General features: G+C 35.1%; 1 protein-coding gene across 9 annotated transcripts in view; it reads right to left on the bottom strand.

The window, feature by feature from the left end:
- Nucleotides 1-16,772, bottom strand: part of LOC145673264 (protein Cryzl2-like) — a 105,228-nt gene that overhangs the window by 42,410 nt on the left and 46,046 nt on the right. For 4 of the 9 annotated variants that reach the window (XR_014128741.1, XM_081742798.1, XM_081742800.1 and 1 more), the window contains exons 6-7: nucleotides 12,082-12,228; nucleotides 4,726-4,919 (exon numbers count right to left, since the gene is read on the bottom strand). Coding sequence is in view for 5 of the 9 variants with exons in the window: in XM_081742798.1 (XP_081598924.1) it covers nucleotides 4,769-4,919; nucleotides 12,082-12,228 (298 nt within the window). In the remaining 4 variants the exon portion in view is untranslated. Of the gene's footprint in view, nucleotides 1-611; nucleotides 4,920-12,081; nucleotides 12,229-16,772 lie in introns of those variants that run through there. The other 5 variants (XR_014128740.1, XR_014128739.1, XR_014128738.1 and 2 more) reach the window with 2 other exon arrangements.

Below are 16,772 nucleotides of genomic sequence, written 5' to 3' on the forward strand. Positions count from 1 at the left end.
CAGAAAATCAGTAGGACTAATTGACACCGAAATGCAAAATTCAAACAAAATGACAATTGTTTCAAACACAAAGTCAAGAGCAGCCGCAACCAAAGAAGTGTGTAACGTTATTTTAAATCAAGCAAACCTGCGGTTCCACTTTACATACCACTTATCTATATCTCCACTTCTGCAGGTATTTAATTTTGATCAGTTTAGTATTTCTTTTTCTGAAAAAATCTTCAATAAATGTGCACAGCTCTTTCCTGTTTTTGATAACCTCATATTGAACTTAGCGTAGCTTATGCAAGAGAAGAGTTCAAATAGTTGGTGGTTCTATGAATTCTTTCCAATAGCTATATTACGAGAAATAATCTTGCTTCCACTTTTTCTGAAATGTTAAAAACTTTCGAAAATATTCAAAACGCTGTCCCTAACTAAAAGTGAACTTGAACAATGTTTTTCTACCCTTAAAAGAGTGAAAACTTTTCTAAGAAATATAATGGGAGAACAGGGTTAACGGCACTTGCCATGTTATCAATAGAAAAAGGAAATGATTAAAAAGATCCCTAACTTCAATGATAGAGTTATCGACAAGTTTGGTACAAAGAAAGACTGCCATATGGAATTAATTTTTAAATACGGTAAGTGTTTATAGGTTAGTTTAGGTCCATTCACAGAGCATTGGTAAATATTTTCTCCATCGTAACTACCGAAGATAACGGAATGAATCCTAGTATACGCATATCCTGTATTCCATGGTAGTTTCAAGGTAGAGTCGTAGGGCTCGAAAGAAGGATTTTTGGAGGGAAATTCTTTCGAATCTGCGCATACGTCATTCGTCAATTTGCACATCATGGCGTGTTTAGCTGACAACGTAGTATAATAGGATATCTCATGACGGGGACACAGCCTCGATGCTGGCGCCCCAATTAAAACTCAATGAAACTAATAGGACGTCTAGAAACTCTTAAACGCTCCTTTCCGCAACTTGAAATTTTCCATTAAGAGTTTTATTTTGACTTCCGTTGCTCGTGTAACACAGTCTCCGTTTAATGAAGGGACTTTGATGTGTGTTCTATCCCTAATTTAATGAGACCATGAAATATTTACGTTTAACATAAATTTCTGTTTAATATGGGGTCCGTTGAAGGCATGTTTTATTGTAGTAGTTTTAGTATTTTGAATTTCCCTTAGTACTGCTTTGTCTATTGTCTAATTTCTGACCTGTTTGTACACAGCGATGTAAGTTGCTGAACTTTACAGTTGATCTTAGATATGAAAATAAATATGTGAGATTGGATATTAGGTTAGGTGTGACTATATTTCGTATACATCATTTTAACGATCGCTTACTTAAGCGAACATTCCATTAGGAAATCCTCGAAAATACATATTTTGATTATATATATATATATATTAGACATGGTTATTTTATCACGTAAGTGCTAAAAGTCACTTAATAAATTACATCACACGTTCATCTATGAGAAACTTCCAAATGAATTATCAAATTTGAGTTTTTTTTTCTTTCTTTCTTTCTTTTTTGTTCACATAGAAAGGTTGAAATTCCCTTAGAGATTGGAAAGACTACTCAGATCAAGGAGAGAGAACTGAATATCAATGTTGAACTTCAATCAGTTTAATCAATAAATAATAGATAATAGTTGAAAATACTGTAACTGAATTTTTTAAGCTTCCATCAACTACTTCTATAGAAGTTAAGAATTATATGCGATCAATATATACGTAAAATATATGTATGAAAGTTTAGTTCAGATAATTAATATGTTTACCTGTTATGTAATGCAGACTTTCAGGGCTAATTAAATTTAAATAGAGAATTTATAGAGAAAACAAATAAGAGAATTCAGAAACAAGAGCCAGGTGTCAAGCAAGAAGTGCCATGAGTGTGCTCTTCAACAGTATAATGGATTCTACTTGTCATAAATGTATATAATTATTTATAAGTACCAAAACATAAATACTTTTCAAGCGAAGAACAAAATAGTACTGCGGAGTATGTAGCACCAGTTTAATATTATTTCAATTTTCTCACTCTTCTATTGAATTATTTTTAACAGCTGAGACCAATATTCAACAGTAATTTTTCATTAGTTAATTTTGCTCTATGTGCATATTAACAACAATACAACAGATTAATTGAACGTGATACGGATTACTAGTCAACAAACTCTACGAACTAGCGAAAGACAAAAATAAGTTGATAGGATACATATTGAATTAGATTGAAGTAATCTAACCTAAGCACTCGTTTTTTTCTTTCTTTAAAAAAAAAAAAAAAAATTTCGTGTACGATTCAGCGACTGCTTGCTATTATCTTACGAACCCTTTGAGGAAGTATTTACGTTGCTTTGTAAACTCCACATGTAGAATTTGAACCAAGGTTTAAATAAATAAATAAAAAAAAATCACAATATGCATATCGTGAATTACCAAGTATGGTAACTTTTCTATACTGCAAAAATGGTAGCAGTAACGTGAGTTTACAAACCAACGTAAAGAATTAATGCTGAAGATGGTGGCAAACAGTGGTTGAAACGTATGTGGACAAGTTTTAGAAACAGATGGTGAAGTGAATCTTATTAACAGTCATATACCAATACTAGTTTTACGTTAGTATTATATACCAATAGCAGGATTAGTTACTGACCCCATTTTAATTCTATACATTTGAATAAGAAAACGAATGTGAATATGTTTGCTAATGCTACAAACATGTAAATGAAGTTTAAAATGAACGGCTATATGTATGAGTCAAAGAACATACTTCTGGTTTCTGAGAAAACAAACCACCCTAAAATAAAACACCATTTCTGAAATAACTAAAAATAAGATATGTATATATATATATATATATTCAAAATTTTACAGCATAATCGCTTTTTTTCATGAGTTTCTTGTAGTTATTCATTGCTACATTGAATGCATGTTCTTTTTATCATGTGTTCTCCCTTCTTGTAACTCATAAAAAAACATTATGTGATCAGTATAATTTTTACGAGCCAATTTATTCATATTTTTGGCAATATTAATTTGACAATGCTACATTAATATGGTTGCCACCAGGTGAAATATAGCTCCAAATGGTTAAAACTGTGTTGAAAAATTAACAGAGATTTGTCAAAAATATTATATAGGGTCAGTCGCTGACCCCCTCCATTGGTATGCGACTGTTAATAAAAAAATTAGAGTATTACCACACACTACTATTATTACGAATAAACCTCATGCAATTCTTCACACTTCAATTCACTCATTGGATACTTTCGGAATAAATTATTAACATAATGTCAATTTATACTTTCGCATCGTATTTAGTGTCAGAACAAATATACAATCTCTGACACGACTGCTTCTATTGAACTAATGACTATCAGTAATCACAACATAATCATGGAAGTTAATGAATGAAATGGAAGACACCTTCGCACAATTAATTAGAACCTTTATATATATTTCATGTGGATTACAACACGTATAGTCACGTTCAATAAAACGTTAACACTCAGTATTTCTGAAGTACTCGACACTGAAATACTGTGCGTTCGTGATGTGACAAGAATCCTAAAAAATTGTTTACTTCATCTCCTGCCTCTCTTATCTGTGTTGTGTGCATGTGCACGGAAATCTTAGAATTCGGTTCCCGGTTGTTCAATGTAAAATAGAAACGCCACAACAAACACACGAAAGTAATAGATTTTACATTTCAAAACAATAAAATATCCTAGACTTTCGCTAACGTTAAGCAACGTAGAAAATCAAAAAGTTATCACGGACTATCCAAATACATTATTCAAGCCTCAACACGCTACGAGTTATAGAGCAAAATTTGTATGTGAAACTTTAAGATGGTCAATATTAGAGTACACAAATCGTCATTCCGTGCTGAATACTGTCCACGTTGAACCAGTCTGTTTGGACTACGAGAGAGGGCAGACGTCTTCAGAAAAAAACAATCTACAAGCTGCACGTCTTCATACATAGGCCTTGAAAACATAGATATGAGTATGCTTCCTAAAATTCTATCAAGAGAGGATATCCAGCATCCGACAGAAAGGTAAAATGATGTTTTAATATGATAATTTTATAAATATCGTTATGCCGATATGCTCCCCCCCTTTATAATGCCTATTGTACATTTTATTCCCCCTCCTCCTCCCCTGTAAACAAAGTTAAAATCTCAGAACGATATTGGTACGCGTTTTACTGTTGTATACAGCCAGTTACATTGGACACATTGTGATTACTGACATAATTTTAAAGCACGAATCGATAGTGTTTGAATAAGTCAAACTGCAATATATATTCAGTACTGCTTTTGCCTACTATCACAGCATGTAAGGTATTACTACGGATGAAACCGTATTTAAATGTAATTTCATTATAGACTAAATTTCGTTATAGAATTCAGCATGACAAAAAGGATCTATTCAGCATGAGTTTTCCGAACAAAAATATAGTTAAACTTTTCCATGCACATGTTGGATCTTCTGGCTTAAATAAGAAATAATGTTTATACTACTTATTTAAAAAAATGCCGTAGTTCTTTTCTGTTTACCTTATCTTTTTGGCAGGAATGTTAGGTACTGGACTGAAACTCTATATATGCACATATCTTTCCTGATTGATTTCTGACTACAGTCGTTTTCGTAGCACAATAACTTTTCACATTTTGTTTCGTTGTTTCAGATCAATATCACAGGCAAACTACTAATTACTTACACACGTATAAAAAAAGAAGTACGTAGGCACTATGCAATGGTATTCATGTAATGTTCAATATCACTTTTCCTGTGGACTTCCCGTCGCTTATATATTTAAAAGCTTCGTTTACCTCATCCAAACAGAACGACGCACATATATGTGGAGTAATTAACGACTGCTCACACATGTCAATAACATCTTGAACTATTTTCCTGTAAGAAAGAAAGAAAAAAAAACTTCATTTGCATACATTAGTTGCTAACTGTAGTGCTAAAGAAGAATGATATGGTATATGTGTAATCCCCCGCTTGATTTAACAGTCTATTTATTCTATCCCATTTTGTATGTTATTTCTCATAATATCAGATTGTCTAAAAAGTATTGCGCTTTTGAAGGTCAAAATTGAGAATACATTTATTGTGATATGAAAATAGCATTATGAAACCACATATGCACCATTTTGTTTGATAACCTTCTGCCATTTTCCAGGCAATACCAAAATGCCATCGCTATAGAACTTCTATGGTTTCTGGTCAGAAAATTGTGACACGTAGTTTCCACAGGCATCTTTCAAAACTAACCTAACACCATTCAGTGATTCTGCAGAGACAGAAATGATAGTCTGACGGTACCAGATTCAGGCTATACAACTGATACATAAACACCTTCCACCCAACTTCTCTCCATTTCTAACGGCTCGTTAAAAATGTATGCAGTCTGGCGTTGTCAACATGGTATACGACACTCTTTCTGACTAGTGACTAGTTCCGGTTGTTTTGTTTGACCTGCTAGATGCACTCGCGCTCATTATTATCGGCAGTACAGGTCCAAGTCTATCGTTATAACCGGTAGCAGCAGCTCATGATACGCGATGTCCTTCCAATCCCAAAACACACAGCTCACTTTTCTGGGCGTTAGTAGAAAATGAAATGAAATGAAATTTTTGAGTTTTACGTCCCACGGTTATGCCGGTTAGGCTAAAGGAGACGGTGATGATGAGAGATGAAGGAAATGGTGGAATGAAGAAAGTGGGAGGAAACGGGAGAACCCCGAGAAAACCCACGCACACGGTGTTTGTCCACCACAAAGTTCACTTGGCGGGAGCACGGTTAGAACCCGAGACCCCAAGCACCGGGCGTTAGTAGAGCCTGCCACAGTCTCTGGAGCTTTTTCTCACTTCAATCACGCTCATTTTCGCACATTGGTGTCGTAGGTTATCTACATTTCATCCCTCGTGATCAACCGCTTCAGAAAAGGCTCGAGTTCATTATGTCTCAGTAGAGATTAGCAGATGGAAATTCGATTTTTTTTTTTTTTTTTTTTTTAAGTCAGACCACGTGGCACCCAAACGTCGAACTTCTGTTTATAGACAGCTTTCTCCAAATGGATTAACACTGTTTAGGACATTAGCATGTAACGACTGCTCACATGCCAGTCCTACTCGACTTTTGCTAAAATATCATCCATTTTTGCTATGATTGGTTGTTCACCACAAGGAGATCTCGGTTTATTCCATTCTAGATTGCCTATGTGTTATTTGTTGTTACACTACAAATGACTATATATTTTATTACATCCATATTATACTTCAATTTATACATTTCAAAAGTTGGCGATTAAGGTTTGATAATAATCAACGCCAGTAAATCTGATGAGAAAAACTTACTTCACCTGATTTACTTAAATAAGATCAAGTCTTCTAGAGCTCAATGCGAAAATTTTAATCTGAAGATTCTTAAAAGGATAAAATATAGTTAGCTGTAATTTCCTAATGATAGGTAAATAAAAAAAATGAGGCAAAGGTTCTGATTCTGATTTTTATTGTATTGGAACTAAATGGCAATACTATTTTGGATTACACGAAATAATTTATAATGGTTGCATCATTCGGAAAAGTATTTAGCACGGGTAGCTTCTCTTTCATAAACAATGATTTAATCAATATTAATTATGATGTGAATTGCAGCAAACACCTAAATTACAAGTTTCTGCTCTTTTAGATGATATGGAAGCAATTATAATGACAGGTTAATTGGTTAAAGTATCCATAAAGGGATATCTTACTAAAAGAAACAAATTGGCTTTATATTTTTCTAACATACAGCATTAGGTTTTAATAAATACGATGATTTTCTACATCTACAAAAATAAGAAAGTCAATCAATCAAGACATTGTTTACGCACGTAACATGTTATATTACCCCTTTCAGACTTGATTTTATTTTAATCGTTAAAAGACATGGTCTTGATGGTGTTTGTTCACCACAAAGTTCACTTGGCGGAGGCTGAGTTCGAACCCGGGACCCCAAGCACCAGAGGTGAACGCTCTACCACTGAGCCACCGCGGCCCTCGTAAAGCATGAAGAGTAGTACCGTGGTTATGTGAGATTGATAAGTCACGTACTGACAGAGATATTCGCTACCTTGTTAAAGCTGAGACGTAAGGTTTGTAAGAGGTGGCAACGCTGCACAGCGGGTTAGAATCCTAACAATCCGGTCAAAATATGAAAACAGCGTGCAATTTGCATGGGTTTATGTACTCGTGGGTGTTTGAGGTCGCTGATAACGATGATGACGTCAACAGTAAACAACCGACGCTGTGCATCATTGCCACCTTTTACAAACCTTACTTCTCAGCTTAACAAGATACTGATTATCTCTGTCAGTACGTGACATCGATCTCACATAACATCATGCTCTACCGGCTTACATTATAGGTTTTAAACCATACAGCACTAGTGACCTTTTCCGAGTTGTTATTGTACCTTTTCCAAACTCAACTCTTCTCTTCTGTTGATGGCAACACTGTTCAGCTGACCCTTCTAGACTTAGAGTCAGCTTAAACAATTCTTTCAATATTTAATTAAAGGTGTGCAAAACGTTAGTACCTCACTCCCTGTATGCGCCAACGGTGTTTGCACATATTTCTCTTTATTTCTCGAAAAGTTCGCAACACTGATCTACGTTTACCATTTCTTTTGTCTTTATTTTCATTGTTGCTTCCAATAATGATGTCCAATTTAGGTCATTCAATTTACAAATACGTAACTTTCTTTTAGGTGGCAACACTGTTTATCCGGTGATGTTCTTCAATACACGGGCAGATGTCGTCCTTCCTCTAGTTGCTTCGTGCAGTTTAGTTTCTCTGTCTCTTTTAGTTTCACCGTTATTACCAGGGCCCGGATTTTGTTGACCTAAAATTTTCTAAAAAGTGACCTATAAAATGACACTAAAATTCCTGTAAAATGACCCTAAAATTCACAAAAGTTGACCTTAAAACTTGTAGTTTTTTATACGTTTATTTCATTAAAACATTGACATTTTAAAAATATCTATTGGATTTTAATTACCATTTGCACTCATTTTCAAAAGTTTTGTTTCAGTTAGTTGCAGTCAATTGATCATTTGTGTCTTTGGTTTAAAAAAAGCAATAATATTGAAACTAAACTTTGACCAATTTAGTAAATAGCTAAGCATTTCATATCCAGTTAAGCAACATAAACATTTTATAAGCTGTGATACAACAAACTAACTCAGGAACTTTGTAATCGTCAGAAAATTTAGCTCATATTTTATTCAGCATTGTAGTAGATAACTGTAAACATTGTTACGATTTTATTGAATTAGCAGCCTTAATTATATACGGAGCAGCATCTGATACAAAAACAACATGGTCATGCTGGACACCTTCAGGCCAAAGTAGGGATATCGATTTATCGAAAAGTCTACATATTGTAAAATGGTTGACAGATTCCAACACTTCACCAGTTAGCAAAAATATTTTGCTAGGTTCGTCGCCTTTCATTGCCCCAACAATAATATTGACTATATAGCGTTCCTTCACATCACTAGTCTGTCTATAGAAACAAAAATTTTCTGAGTCCAAAGTTCCTCTCTTATTTTTCTTATTGTGTCCTCGTTAGACTTTGGAATGTAATTTTTCCTAAGATTCGTTTCATCTGGAATGGAACGACCTGTATGACGCTCCAGGAAATCCCGCAATTTCACATTATTGAGTTTCCAAAGAGGAATATTGGAAGATACTAAAACTTCACACAACTCTTTTGAAAACTGAGGATTTGCCTTTACTGTTCGAAGCACTCTCCACAAGTAACAACTGCGAACAATTGGTTTCATGTTTGTTTTCAACTGCGCGTAAATGTTTTTCGCTTCTGATATGCTTCTGCAGTGCATCTTTCCTCTGTTGCCACTTTTATTTCACATACTTTGCAAAGTAATATTGTACCGTCAGTACTAAAAGCATCCACACCAAATTCAGAAATAATCTGTCTTAAATGAGAATTTGTAGATGGTTCAGGCCTCGGCATTCTACATACTGAAAGCATCAGTTCACTCTCAAGTTAAAACTAGCAAGCACACTTAAAGAATAAAAGTTCGCAAATGTAGAATGTGTACATCAGAATAATAGATAAAAACCCTGTTTAAAATCATTGTACGTCTTCTAATCTATTTTTAGTTATTCGCGTAGTCATATCCTTTGTGGTAAACAACCTACAACCATCTCCTTTGGCCACTTACGAACCCCCAGCCCTCGTCAATCAGCTACAGTTTAGTGTTCATTAACTTGTTAGGAATGCAATTTTTCCACCCCAATAATCAGGAAGCAGGAAAAAAGATCATTTAACTTCTTGTTTTTAAATCCGTACACAGTTTTCGTTTTAAGATTTCCTTATGTAGAAGAAAAAGAATAAAAAGACCATAAGTGACCTAAAACTTACCTTAAAATATTAAAAATTGACCTGAAACTTCAAAACGGCAAAAAGTGACCAAAAGTTGACCCTAAAAAAATATATTTTTAGAACCAAGAGTTGATTGATAATGTTTTTATTTGAACTTGCCTTGTCCTAACGTAACAGAAAAAAGTTGACTTGTCAACAAGATCCGGCCCCTGGTTATTACGGTTGGGAAATCTGAATTATAATATAATGTGGAAACGTCATTTTATGACTTTGTCATCAAGTCGGCACGGGTTAACGTTCTCGTAGAGAGCTGCTATTTCACTAATGCATGTTTATGGTCACAGAGAATACATTTGAGGGATGTGCATATCGCAACACGAAATTACCCAAAATAAGGGAGACTCTAATATATATACATGTATTCAATGAACCGATTTTGATTGTGAAATTTAATTGTAATGTGATATGTCATACCTAACTCGCTATAACAATTCCATACTATTTTGATGTGTGGTATTATTGTATGTCATTTTTGTTGATTTCTCAATTTAACTTTATATACGTGTTGTTTGTTTTGTATACTACTTCTGCGTGTTCTATCTAATTTATATTTTATTTCAGGCTAATTTATGATAAACGATCTAATAATTCAACACTTAGTGGTTTTTTTTATATATAAGGAAAACTTTATACAAAATCAGTTATGTAAGCAAGTATGTATGAATGCGACTTAATATTTCTGGTTATAATGAATACGTTGTACAATTCTTAAGGATAGGTGAGCCTACTTGTCAATCAAGGTACGACACGTAATAAGTTAACTGATAAACGCTTCAGTTTTCTGATATATGACTCTTCCACCCCGTTCCTTGATGCGAGATTTCCGTTTGCGTAATTATATGATTTCCAGGTTTTGTACCGGTGGCGACTCAACTACGCCTCACCTATAAAGGTAACTAAGAAAGTTCTGTTGCTTTTTGTGGAGGTATGTGTTCCATTGGCCCTCCCACCCTGAGTTAAATGCGAATAGAGAAGAGCGAAGGTCAATTGTTGGTGTGGGTATATCCAATATACTAACTACCTGGTTGTGGCAGTTCAGTTACACCGTGAACCTGCGTAAGGACAGAGTGAACATGGGACTTTCACAGACCGCTATAAGAGCGTGTATGCTGTACTAGTTCAAACTGGGGTCAAACGCCGCTGCAGCGTGGCGGAAGATATACCAGGTCTTTGGCAAGGGTGTCGTAACTACGCGGACAGTGCAGCGGTGGTTTAAGAAGTTTAAGGACGATGACAAAACACTCGAAGACGCACCACGTGCTGGAAGAGCAACAAAATGAAGATTCTTCAGGCAGTAATTGAGGAGAACAGTGACCAGATATATGAGGAACTGGGACTACAATTCAGTGTGAGTGGAGAAACCATTCGGCAGCACCTCCATCAACTTGGGAAGCACTACAAGTTTGGTCGATGGGTCCCACATGATTTGATCAGGGCCAGAATGCAACGCGAGCAGACACCTGTTTCTTTCTGTCTCGTCTGAGGAAGGAGCCATTTCTGGACAGGGTGTTGACATGTGATGAGAAGTGAGTCCTGTACGAAGATCCACGGCGTCAACATCATTGGTTAGCATCCCATGAACCGGTTCCAAAACAGCCGAAACCAGCACTGCACCAGAAGGTCCTCCTGTGTGTTTGATGGCTGTTCGCGGCAATGTGCATCGGGAACTGCTGCCAGCTAGCTAGAGCATCAATGCAACTGTGTACTGTCAGCAGTTGAGCCGTGTTCAAGAAAAACTCAAAACTCTGGAGTCAGTACTTTTGAATCGCATAGAGGTCCTCCTGTTACAGGACAGCGCTATGCCCCACATGGTTAGGATGACACTGCACCGTCCGGTTATCATCTGTTCCATTCCTTGGACAATCAGTTTAGAGGACACCAGTTCAAATCCCTGTTGGTATTTTTAGGAAGAAGAGAGGTAAAAAAAAAAATAACTGGAACTATAATCCCTTTAGTTAGGTTTATGTTTGTCTGCAGCAGCAGCAAAAACCAAAAGTTACTTAATGCTTCCCTTGTTAGTTAATTCTCTGAAATAATATTTTCCTTTGCATCGAAGATGAGCTGTGTGGAGTGTGAACCATGTGGAACCACGATTCCGGAGACAAATGTAAGTATACTGTACAAAGCAGAGGGTCTCTCTTGTCAAACCTTATAACAGTAACGAAAACTCTGTTGTTTAGACTCAGAGAGACTATAGCAGTCAGTTTAATGTGCTGGAGGGACTATGCAAAAAATATAGTGTTAAGACTAGTACAGAAGTTTGAAACTACTGCCAGGCCATATATAGATAGAAAGTTTCGACATTTCTGGCGACATATCATTCACAGTAATGCACAATTTTTCTTCTCAGGTTGGGCCATGTCCATGCTAAACAAGAGTCACACGTTAACCATGTTGTGCTTTAAACTCCCAAGTCTTGAGATCATTCCGCAAAAGAACGTCCTGTGACAAATGATTTGTAAATTGTGGACAATTTCAATGGTTCTACGTATTAAAAAATCACCCTATATGTATATATTACTGCTACATGTAATTAAAATAATCAATAATCTCTTAAATTAGGATGATAAAAATAAAGTTGCTTTCAATAAGTGCAAAACACTGGGCCACCTACCTGTACACTTTGAAATTATTCTCTCTATAATTAGTCAAAGAAACTCCTATCAAGCTGAAAGATTTTGGAAGAAGCATGCTAGTTTCAATAGTAGGCACTTGTCTTGATGCAAACCCTGCAACAATTACCTTTCCTTCGTGCGCAACGCTGCGAAAAAATAAAATAATTATTATTATAATCATTAAGAAAAAAATCAAAACAGTATGTATGCACTTATGTTTACTTCTATTCTCTTAACCGCCTATACTTTCATACGCTGTCTCTCCTCGAAAGAACAAGGAGCATCGTTCGAAATTATTAACCATTAAAGAAACAAAAGGTAATAGGAACACTATATTATTTCTATTTCTAATAAAGAAATAATAATAACCAAGTATACCTTGTAGAACAATGTTATAACGGCTAACGGCTAATAGTTTTACCATGAAATTCAGTGAATTTTCATTAACAACAAGTTATATTTTCTAAACAATAAACACTACCGAAATAGTTGTAGAATGGATCTGATCTATGTCCTTGTGTAACAATGTGGCTATGAAGGACAAAACAGACTATTAAAGTGGGATCAGAACCTGCAAGCCACATGAAAAAGAAGTTCACGCTAGGCAGGAGAGTACAAGAAGTTCTAATGCGATAAGAGTTACCAAACGTCTTCTTTTTCCCGGACACGTTTCTTCCTAGAAAATGAGTGGCTTTTTTAAATATGTCCGGGAAACAATCTCGTAAATGATCTTGTGCAAGCTTCAAACAGAATCAGCCACGTGTTTAATCGATTAATCGTCTTGCTGCGTTTTGAGGCTGATACCGAAGATGACGTCATACGACTTCACTTGTTTTTATCTTTCCGTTACGCATTGTTTGCACTGGATTCCGTGTTGTCATGTCCAAGAGAGAGACTTAGGGATTACATAATGTACCACTCTTAGCAAAGACCGCTGACCTTTCCTTACACAACTTCCTTCAAGAAACAGTAGAATTTGTCTTACTATCTTTATCCACCATTATTAGAATGGTTTCAAGTTAGAAATAAACAAAATAAATACGAGTAAATTGGATCTATTTAAGGAAAATGGATGAATTGAAAAATATTGTTGGTTATCAGAAGAAGCAACTGGAGTATTGCATAAAAACTACAAGAAGTTTTGTTTTGTAGAGCTATAAGTTTATTCACTGAACTAGTAAATTTGTAGTCTTAGTAATGTCAAGATATTTAATGTTTATATCGAGTCCTGAGAGCACAGATGTTATGTTCAATTTTTCTCAATATTGAGTTGTCAGCTATTTTGATAGCTTGATACCTGCTATGACTGAAGTACATCAAAAATTCAATAGCATGTTTAACTTAATCCCCAATGTTCAACTATTTCAGTCACGATTCTGATTTTTGTCAATATTTTGAAGCTTCGAAACAGTCTACTGAAAAATTGAGACAACTGGACATGACATCTGTGCTCTCAAGACTCGATATAAATCCTTTCTTAGAACGTTTTGTTTCAAATATTAATTCTAGAAATGAAGTGTCCTCCTTTTAGTTGCATGAAATTTGGTAGCCCTGAATTAAAAAAAAAAAATAATATTGTTTTTACTACTTCATCCTGTTTTAATAATGCAATTCATTTTGCTTCTCCTTGTTTACTTTTAACTCATGTTAACGCTAACAGACTGATACGCGAATACTTACCTTCAAGAACACAACACTTTTCGATGATAGTAGAAAAAATATTCGAACTGATAGGAGAAAGAATCTGAGTCCATTACGCTATAGCTTTGAGATATTAAAGAAAAATTACTTAGAATATTTTCATGGCCGTATCTGAGATATCCCATTAATTCCTTTACAATAAATTATTAAATAGTTTAAGTTACATTTTCATCACTTAGTAACACAATTACAACAATGCTTCCTGTTTACATTTGATAGAATCATGTCCTTTCTGCAATCAATACAATACATAATTCTGAAATTTTACATATTTAAGATAAATTAAAAATAAAAATAATAAATGCCTGTTTAGGTAAATAATATCATGCAATAAGTCAATGCAACTAATCAAAGAACAAATCACAATTCATTAATTTATTACAATAGTAAAAAAATATAAGGCGCAATTTGATGTTTTTGTTAATATCTGTTAATAATCACACTTTACAATTGACAAGTAACAAATTGTATTTTAGCGCACTATCCATAATATTCCAAAGTACATTAGAATTACTCTTTATTTCACATTTTTCCGCTGGAAGATATTCCAAAAGCCTTCATTTTCACTAGTTTTTCGCCCATAAGGAATTGATTGTTTAATATCGGATATTTTCTTCTTTTTGATACGTACACCATTATCAATATAGGGTAAGTGCACAGGTAACGCAACTGTATGTGCAACATACAGGTGAAGACACGAAATATACAATTGATTATTTCGTTGATATACTAATCGACAGCTATTATTAATCCTTTCTGCTCACATTGATAGGCAAACTGGTGACATATAGAGGGGCTAAAAGGAACCATCTTACCCCTTGCAACAGAACAAGTAGTAGTTTCAACTAAGATGCAATTCCTTTGTAATGTGATAGCCACTATGATTTAAACTTCAATGTATCTGTTCATAGCACCTCTTACACTGTAAAATTTCTGTAAATAATATTTCAATATAGTCATAAATATTAAAATTTAATTCAGTTCTTCAGTTCCTTTTAATTGCACCGAAGTATCGGTCGCAAGGAAGAAATGAAAGTCTCCTATGACAAATAATAGGATAAATTCCCAATTTTTTCAGTCTGTCACGACTTGAAGAAATCATAATATAGTATAGTTCTTGTTCTGCCTGTTCCTTAACAGAGCTTCTACAATGAGTTCACAGACTTTCAATGAACCATAAGTTCTGCACTGGCCACTCTTGGCAATATCGTTCAGTTCCTATTTCTAAATTTAATTTTCAGTTCTTCAATTGTCAATTTTTGGACGCCCTACACGTATATCATAATTTTCTTAGAAAATTTTATTTTAATATTCATATTTTATGCAAGTGTTAGGATGTACGATTGAACACACAGTATATTTTTTCACATTCAATTTAAAAGTTAGGTAACTCATATCTTTCTCAAAGTAATGAATATCTTTTCCTGGAAAGGATGATATGTCCTCAAAAATCAGTACAACCTCTGAAGCTGGAAGGGTATTTACACTTCTATTCATTCCACGTTTGTCAATGGGAGTTTTCTTCGGCACAGGAGACCCAGGTTCGATTCCTGGCGGAAGTTCATGTGGTTCAGGTCCCACGTTATGCTCTAGATCTACATTTCATATAGCCTTAGTGCTGTAAAGGACGTTAAAAATCCAATTCAACTAATCAATAGGAGTTTTGTCCTGAACCAAGAGTTTACTAAGTCGTTTCACCCTTTTATCAGTTACAACAATAAATCTGAAAAATGCTTTTTCACAAAAAAATTTTGCTTTAAGGCTTCCAAAAATGTAGCGACATTTAAGACTCAGGTTTTAGTGTAGTTCCATTTTTTACGCAGCTGATGTTGAGCCACATCACCACATTCCCCGTAGATATTCATATTGTTGATTCTTTGAGGAGATATCTTAAGAATGTGGTCAATGCATCTACGTCGCCACTCACATTTTAAAAGAGTCCAGAGAAAATTTGCAGGGTGATCCACTTACTTAGGTCGTTTATGCAACGTATTTGGTGTGCTGCTCTCCATTCACTTGATTTTGTTGCGTTTATATTCACTATTATTTGTTACTCCTCTTTCATGTTTGTTTTGAGTTTGATTGTAGAGATTGTCCCCTGGTTCCATTCTCACTATTGCACCCACACACACACACATCATCATCAGTTTTTTTTTTTTTTCCCTCGTCAAACACACAATAATACACAGGACACAGTGCTACTGATGACCTATACGTGAGACAGCGCAGCGAGGGCAACAACTGACTACAGGCAAGCAACTATTGAATGCAAAAAGGACCGTATTCCAAGGCTGCAGGCCTTCAGGCCTTTCTGTACTAAACTTACAGTGCAACGCTATAATATCTTACAAGGAACCCTAGGTATCTATCAGAGCCCGATTTTCATGAAACTTTGTATATAGATAGAGTACCTCGGGAAACACGCACAGCCAAAATTGTAGCTGCAGAGTCCAAGAAGTTGGGACACTAGGGCTCGGGAAAGATCAAATGCGGAACGTCAGTACATCAAGAACATGGTGAGAAAATGCACGTTTTTCTTTAAAACTCGTCATTGTAACTACACGAAATTAGCATACATGGATACGAGATGGCAGATATAATCTGTTAAAAGTGTTGAAAAGAATATCCGCCATCTTGAAAGAGGCCATGTTGAAACTGGTGCGATTGCTGTAAACGAGAAGAGGGTCATGCGATGCATCAACTTGAACATAAATATACACAAAAACCAGTTGTTGAAGTTTGTTGTGGGATTACATTATTTCTGTGCTTCTGGCAGTGGTTTAGGCACAAGATGAGCAAAGTGTATCTCATGACACTCGAGCAGATGCAGGTTATGGTGCGTTATGAGTGGGATAAGTGCAACTAGAAAAACGGAGCGAAATATAATTTTAGCACTACATTATTTGTGTCAGTCAACATATAATTGATGTGGATGTGCTGATACAACGGGTTCTTCATAATAATACCATTAATTTGCATTAATTTGTAA

Source organism: Thermobia domestica, chromosome 16, assembly GCF_964235325.1.
Source record: "Thermobia domestica chromosome 16, izTheDome1.hap1.1, whole genome shotgun sequence".
Lineage (NCBI taxonomy): Eukaryota > Metazoa > Arthropoda > Insecta > Zygentoma > Lepismatidae > Thermobia > Thermobia domestica.